The sequence below is a fragment of the Serinus canaria genome, chromosome 3 (assembly GCF_022539315.1).
Source record: "Serinus canaria isolate serCan28SL12 chromosome 3, serCan2020, whole genome shotgun sequence".
NCBI classification, from domain to species: Eukaryota; Metazoa; Chordata; class Aves; order Passeriformes; family Fringillidae; genus Serinus; species Serinus canaria.
In genome coordinates, this window is record NC_066316.1 from 78,511,204 (window position 1) to 78,519,121 (window position 7,918).

General features: G+C 39.6%; 1 protein-coding gene across 9 annotated transcripts in view; it reads left to right on the forward strand.

Annotated features, from left to right (window-relative positions):
* SNX14 (sorting nexin 14) overlaps positions 1–6,827 on the forward strand; it is a 45,284-nt gene extending 38,457 nt beyond the window's left edge. For 4 of the 9 annotated variants that reach the window (XM_050972013.1, XM_050972014.1, XM_050972020.1 and 1 more), the window contains 6 exons: positions 367–482; positions 998–1,182; positions 2,223–2,318; positions 3,021–3,112; positions 3,267–3,323; positions 6,650–6,827. In XM_050972013.1, the coding sequence (XP_050827970.1) occupies positions 367–482; positions 998–1,182; positions 2,223–2,318; positions 3,021–3,112; positions 3,267–3,323; positions 6,650–6,688 (585 nt within the window). In that variant the 3' untranslated portion in view covers positions 6,689–6,827. Of the gene's footprint in view, positions 1–366; positions 491–997; positions 1,183–2,222; positions 2,319–3,020; positions 3,113–3,266; positions 3,324–6,649 lie in introns of those variants that run through there. The other 5 variants (XM_050972015.1, XM_050972016.1, XM_050972018.1 and 2 more) reach the window with 2 other exon arrangements.
* Positions 6,828–7,918: the final 1,091 nt, after the last annotated feature.

Here is a 7,918-nt window from a genome sequence, read left to right on the forward strand (position 1 = left end):
GAGGGTGCATCAAGGAAATCAGAGCCTATGACAAATATCTAGATGCATACAATCATAAAATTGTTTACATTGGAAGAAGGTAGTGGGAAAAGAAAAGCTCATGAATTAATGTCCCAGTGCTGATCTGTTGTGAACCTAGGTATTTTGGTGGTTGTGTATCTTGGCAGCATGTGATGAGCTCTTTATTGGAAAGTGAAGGATTTGAAGAAACAAAACCAGAAACAGTGAAACAAATCAACACCCCTGATCAGTTCTTTGAAAGCTCTGGAAAGAAGCTGCTTCTATAAAATGAAACCAATCCAAAGAACTGGTGGCTATCCTTTTGCCTTTGGATGCAGTGTTTCAGTCTCATGTTTCTGTTTTTAGCTTTTTAATGATCTCTTCAAGAACAATGCAAACCGGTCTGAGAATACAGAAAGACGACAAAATCAGAACTACTTCTTGGAAGTGATGACTGTAGAAGGAGTCTATGACTACTTAATGTATGTTGGTAAGAAGGGATTTCTCTTAATTATTCATATGCTTCATGACAAATATGAAGTTCACAGTCTCTGGTAAGATATGAAATCCTATTGTAGCAGTCATATATAACTCAACACTTTTAAGCTAATATACAACTTAGTGACATGGTTGTTCCTTAGAAGACTTTATTGTGGTGCTAAAATGTCATTTAGCATTCATTGTTGCTTAGTTGCTTTTTTATGTTTCCATCTTTCTGCATCTCAGTAGTATGAGTTTATGAGAGTAGATCTCATCCCTTTTCTCAGGTTTTCCTAGGCTGCTGGTAGACTCTGGGAACTGGAATTGTTAAATTAATAGAAATAGCTAAAGGAAGTATTTGATAAGCACTGTGGAGAATACTGATGTTTTCAGTGCTGCCCTCACAAAACTGAAATATTCTTTTCTTGGTTGCAATCTTTTTTTTTTCTTTTCTTTTGAATAAATGATTCTTTTATCATGAATAGTAGGAGATCCTCACATGTGTTACTACTCATAGGTGTTGCTGTGACTTTGCAGGTAGGGTAGTTTTCCGCATTCCTGACTGGCTGCATCATCTCTTGATGGGAGGAAGAATTCTCTTCAAAAACACATTGGAGCTTTACACAGACTATTACTTGCATAACAAGTTAGAGCAGCTATTTGAGGAGCACCGGTTGGTTTCTCTCATAACACTGCTGAGAGGTCAGTTTTCATCTTTGATGAAAAAATACTGCTTTGGTCTGGTGTTTGAAATCCCTTCAGTGAAGTTTCTGAGTGCTAAACTTTGAAATGCTGACTGACACCTATGGAGTATTAAAAATCAAGTGGGCCTGGACTAACTTCAAAGCTTGTTGTGGAAAGATATTGAGCCACCTATGTTGTCTGTCAGTGATGATTACAGAAAGTATTATGAATAGTAATTTGCTTGCAAATGGGCGTGCAAAAAACAAGAAAAACAGAATAAAGTGATTTAGTGTATCAATGCAAGTGTTTCATGAAGTTATCAAGTTACTTCACTTGTGTACTACATCAGTTTTTAATTGTTAATATTTGGTTCCCTTTGTTGTGGTCAGCTCTGGAGAGGGCTTGAGGGTTCCTGACCTTCAAATGAGGGAAAAGGAGGGCGACTAAAAAAATTTTAAATTACCTCACAACTGTAGAATATTACGTGACTGGAGTCTGATCCAAACAATGCATCTGGCCAAAACTCTGGATTCAGGACAGCTCTGTCCTTACCAAACCAGAAATGAAGCTTGTGAAAGGCAAAAAAGGAGAGTCTAAAACCAAAACTGAGTGCCTATTATTTCTGTGTTTTATTAGATGAATAGCAATCCTTGCTTTCTCATTCATAGGTAAAGTTGAAGGTTTAGACAGTTCCAGACAATGTTTTAGCACAAGGTGTAAATACTGCTTATAGTTTTGAAAGCAGAAGGGAAATTGTGATCAAGGAGATCATAACTAACCTAAAATGGAATTGATCCAAACTTTAGAGAATTCTTTAGAGTTTGAAAAGAATGGAAACAAATTGTGAAAAGATGATTGTCCTTCAAACAGGAGGGGTATTATGCATTTGATTGGGCTAATGTAAGCAAAAAGTATGGTGTGAATTCCCTTCTAATCAGCACAATACAGAGAAGAAGTTCAGTTTTGAAGCCACAATCCAAAACCCATTTCTATGTCAGTGATGTGTATGTAGCTAGCTGCCAAAAGATACATTTTTGTTCAATGTGTCTTCTCTGCAGATGCCGTGTTCTGTGAGAACACTGAGCCTCGCTCTCTCCAGGACAAACAGAAACGAGCAAAGCAGACTTTTGAAGAAATGATGAGATACATTCCAGGTTCTGTATTCCATGACTGCCTGTATGAGTGTGGTTAATTGTTCAAGCAGATATTTAACCTAAATACAGTCATGCTGTCCTTCCAAATCAAATAATACTTGGGCTGCTGAGATTTGAATTTACTGGAATACCAGGTGTAAAAACCCAACAGTTCAGTTTTGTTATTTAAGTATTGCTGACTAAGGTTGTAGCATAGTGATTATTTAATAAAGACAGGGTGATGGAAATCAAGAACTTTACACATGTACTTAGTACTGTAATTTCTCATCTTTTGAATGTTCCTGTGGTTTGTAATTTATCCAGATGAAAACTGTGTTAAAAAAAGGCACATCATTAAGCTGAAAGGTACATCTGGATCCTTGCACTGTATAAACTAGGAAAGAGGGACCCATTTAATTAAAAGTAATTTTTAAAAATCCACTTGTGGTTTATTAAACAGTGCATTAGAACAAAACAAAATTACAAATATTACAGAAAGTGTAGTAATGTTTTAGTTGTGGAGCCCTGAAGGAAAAGGAGGAGAAAAGGATGAACCCAAAAGTGTGAGGTTTTTTTCCCATTTACCATTTGAGACAGAAAAAAATTGAACTCAAATTTAAATTTTTTTTTCTTGTTAATTAATCAAGTTCTATAACTGCATCATATAGCTGCATTGCAGTACTTCCTCATGACTTGTGTATTTGTTTTTGGAATTTGGTCTAGATTTAATAGGCAAGTGCATTGGGGAAGAGGCTAAATATGAAGGCATCAGGCTTCTCTTTGATGGACTGCAGCAGCCAGTGCTCAACAAACAGGTAACTCATAACATGTGACAAACTTGCCTTCTGGCACAGGATTTCCTAAAGTGAATGTTTGGTATAGCAGAGGAGTGGGCTCTTACTCAGAATTAAGAATAAAAAGCAGTAGTTTTGCCTTGGAGTGTCCCTAATTTCCTGTATTTTCTTTTAGTTAACTTATGTTCTGCTGGACATTGGGATTCAAGAGCTCTTTCCAGAGCTGAGTAAGGTATGTGCTAACTCCATTTGAGAACTGCAGAATTCTTCAAGCTGCTACTGAGTCTGATCACTGGTGCATTTTTGCTCTTGTTCTCTATTACAAATATTAATTCTAAATTTTGGGGAAAATGTGTTTTCCAATATGTTGAAATAATTGAAATCTGGATTACTTACATATTGGCTAATTGGCTCTTTCCAAATCAGCTCAAGCCCATTTAGTTTAGCATGAAGCAAGTCTGAGTTGTCTTTCAGGAGACTTGGACAGATCAATCAGCAGTTGGGATCCCTGTGCCTTTCTCTTTGATTGATTTGTCTCCACTCTATTTTATGCATTTTTCAGTTTAGGAAGGGAATTCTGCATGCAAAGCTCAGATCAAGCTGTAGTATTTTTCTTGAGAATATCTGGCAGGGGGATTTCTCACCTCTAGTTTGGTCACTGCAATGTTAACTTCAGCTATCCAGATAAAGGAGAAGGAATTTGCACAAGAGAAATGGCTGTATAAATGCATATCATTAGGTTTGGGATCTGTCTGATACTTGTTCTTGTGTATGTCAAACCTTGACAGATTTTTACATAGCAATTTTACAGTTTGGTCTTCATGGCAAACAGGAAGTACCTGCTAGTTAGCTAGTAAAAAACAAAACCCCAAACAATTTTAAAAAACCCCTCACTAACAATAAAAGTTCGTTGCATGAACCCTGTGCCTGACAACTGCAGAGTGCCAGCAGTGATTTGTTTTGCATGACAAACAGAAACAAGTACAAGATCTTGGAACAAGCCAGGACACTTGCATTGTTTTCAGTGAAATGAGGCTGGCTCAGCAAGTCTGCCCTACTTTGTGCTTCAGCTCTGTAGCTGCCCTCCTCAAGCCAATGCTCAGACAGCTGACCAAGGGAACAAGGAAGTAGCCTGGGAACTTGAGTGCAGAAAAAAAGACCTGACTTAGCCCTGCTATTTTACTCAGCTGAACTGGTTTTGTATCTCAGCAGCTAATTATATATATTTATTGGAACACTGGTCTTTCTTCAGTTGATTGTGGAAAAAATGAGTGGCATTTAAATAGACTTTAAAGCACCAGTCAGGCCCAGAGGGTGGTGATCAATGGAATGAAGTCTAGTTGGAGGCAGGCCAGTAACATGGAGTTATCCAAGGGGTCAGGTGTGGCTCCAGTACTGTTTAACATCTTCATTAATGATCTGGGTGATGGGACAGAGTGCAAAGCCTGATGATGACACAAAACTGGGAGGAGTGGCTGATTCACCAGGGGCCAAGCTACCTTTCCAAGGGACCTAAACAGGCTGGAGAAATAGACCGGCAGGAACCTCGTGAACTTCAAGAAAGGGAAGTGCAAAGACCCATTCCTGGGGAAGAACAGCCCCAGGTGCTGGGTTTGGGCTGGGGGCCAGCCAGCTGAAAGGGCTGATGATATCCTTGGCTGCAATAGGAGCAGTGTTGCCAGCAGGTTGAGGGAGGTGATGCTGCCCCTCTGCTCAGGAGTGGTGAGGCCACACCTGGAGTGCTATGTCTAGGTCTGGGCTTCCCAGTGCAAGATAGGCATGGACATACTGGAATGAATCTGGTGGAGAGCCATGAGGATGATGAGGGAACTGGAACTTATTTCCTATGAGAAGAGGCTAGAGAGCAGGGACGGTTCAGCCTAGAGAAGAAAGCTCAGAGGGTCTTACTATTGTCTGTAATTACCTGAGGGGAGGTACAAAGAAGACAGAGCCAGTGGTGCCTACTAACAGGACCAGTGGCACCAGGCACAAACTGAAACACCAAAGATTCCCTCTGAACATCAAGAAACACTTCTTCACTGTGAGGGTGACCAAGCACTGTCACAGGTTGCCCAGGGATGCTGTGGGATGCTCATCCTTGGTGATATTTAGAAGCTGTCTGGACATGGTCCTGAGCATCTCTAGGAGGCCCTGCTTGAGGTCTAGATTAGAGGACCTCCAGAGGCACCTTCCAACCCCAGCCATGCTGTGGTTTCATAGCTGTGTACATTTAATGGGGGAAATTATTTTTTCTACAAAAATAAACCAAGAGAAAGATTATTCAAGGTAAATCAAGATCATGTTTTCTGCATCTTAATCTATCCTTTTTTCCTGCTTAACCATGACACTGCCCAGCTGCTCTGCAGTGTTTCATAACCACCTGCTGAGGAGGGACCTCTAATGCCACCTTTGCTCCTGGTGAAATGGCATGGGTGAGGGATGGGGACAGAGCAAGGGAATCTCCGGCCCTGATTTCAGTAGGGGAAAGGAGGAAAAATACTTGAGCTGGGAACTTGCACTGAGTTGTACAAAGTGCTGCATCAGTGATGTTTGGCAGTGGAACCTGCTTGTCAGTGTACCAGGACTGAGAGGGGAAATGCAAGGTGGAGAGGGTATGGGTGGAGGGAGGATGGCAGTGGTTTTCATCCAGAGCCCTAAAAACATTTTCCCAAAATCACTGCGCTGTGAAGCCACTTGGAAAGAGAATTGTTTCTTCCTAACAACTGCAGTGGGGAAGTTTAAAAGTAATGACTGGTTCTTACTTAACTGTCCATGCACTTATGTTTTGGGGGGAATCAATTCAATGCCTGTTCTCTCTGTTCAGCATCCACTGGTCCTTTTTGAGTTGCTTCCTATCAAAATGTTTTTGTACTTACACTGAAGGATGGAAAAATGTTTCCAGCCAGTCAGCTTGCAAAGGGGAAACTGGGCATCCCTGAAGTTTTGTTTTGAGCACTACTCCTTTGGCAGGGAAAACAGTGATGGGAGAAATGGGAAGGTTTTCCTTAGTGGGGATGTCAGTCTGCTTCCCACTCTTGAGATTGGTATCTTGAAGGCATTTCCTGCTGCACGTACCAGTGCGGATATAGGCTGGATCGCTCGGTGTCTGCTGTGTCTGATGGCAGCATGTCTAAGTCAGCCAGCTCCCAGAGCTGAAAATCTCCTCTAGTGAGGTAGTGCACAGCCAGTCCCTTGGGAGTCTTGTCAGACAGGATACAAGGAAAAGGGACAGCTGAAAGGGAAAAAGCATTCTGGGCAGAGTAAGGAAAGAAGTCCAGTTGAAAAAATATCTCTCCAGTACTATTTCCAGAGCAGAAAATTGCTGTGTTAAGAAAACTGTATTTAGCAGTTAGTCGTGGGGGAGGTGGGAACTTCTAGAGAAAGAACACCTATTTTGAGAAATCATATTAAAACCCAATAGCCTTCAGTTCTCTTAAGTCTGGTTTCAAGTGGATGTTTTCAGATACCATTAATCATTGCTGCTCAGTTCAGTCATTTCTATGTAAATAAACATTTTCAAACTTAATAAGTAAATTTCCCCCCTTTCCTGTTTAACAGGGTCCAAAGGAAGCAAGCTCTGTGTCAAGTTGGATGTGAGTGGACACCCAGTAGGATCTGCTGTGTACTGTTGTAATGGACATGTGACATTTTAACATTGCCTTGTATATTTTGTTGTAAATAACATAAAATTTAAGTTCAAAAAATACCTTTATGCAATAAAGATATTAAAATTTAATACCAATTGCAAGTAAATAAAATATTTGTACTTTTAATTTAAAATTTGTTTTAGCTATTACCAGTAAAAGTCTAATTATTTTACCAAAATCTTTCAGTGAATGAGATTACAGTATGACATCAAAAAAGACAGCTGGGCAATCAGCCAACTTACGCTTTGCTAAGTTGGATGTCTTCCTGAAAGTATATGTAGAAAAATTGTTTGGAAGAAGTTGTAGAATGCTCCCATTAAGTTATTTTAAAGTGTCTTAACAAATCCTTTTCTTTGTCTCCAAACAAAGATGTATGATTGAATCTATTGGATATAATTAACTACTCTCAGAACTGTCTTTAGCCTTCATCTTTCTGTGAGCATGGGAAATCACATTTGTAATTTAGTCTTTTTAACACCTGACCTTCAAATCTAAAGCCCTCTTAAAATAATAACGGATGTGAAAAGAATTTTTTTCTGCAGTTTCTTATCTGGCTTTGTGGTTTTTTTTTTCTGACATCCGCTTTAGAGGCTTAGAAAAGAGGATGTGAGTCTGTTCACATTTTATAAAAATTCATTCATATAAAAATGTGTGGAAGATTTTTCTCTGTAAGTCTTAATTTGTTGGCCCAGCCTTTATAAAAGACATTTTGGAAAGGACTTTTATGTGTGGGTTTATAACAAGTTTTACTTGCAGAACAATACAGAGACGCTTTCTTAGACGTTCCTTAATTTTTCTTTTCAAACACCCATTTTCTCCTTTTTTACAAACACATCAATCTAATGCAGCATTGCTGTTCTTTGTCAGTATAATTCATCTGTTTTACTGTTGCAGACCTTTCCCTTCTGTTTGTCAAAGGAAGGTAACAGTGTTCTTTCTCTCCTTTCTGTCTCTGCCAAAGCAGTTGTTGCCACTCTCAAAATCCCTGTGTGGAGGCACAGCTCTGTCTGTCAGTGCCCTCTCTGTTACTAATTTGATGTTGATGAAGGAAGACCATTCTGTGAATTAACAGCTTAGGGAGTAGAAGTGACAAATGATCAATGCCAGCGCATAACTGGCAGTGTGACAAGGTCAGGTGTTTGTCTCCCTGTTCTACACCCCTTACCTAATACAGCTGTGT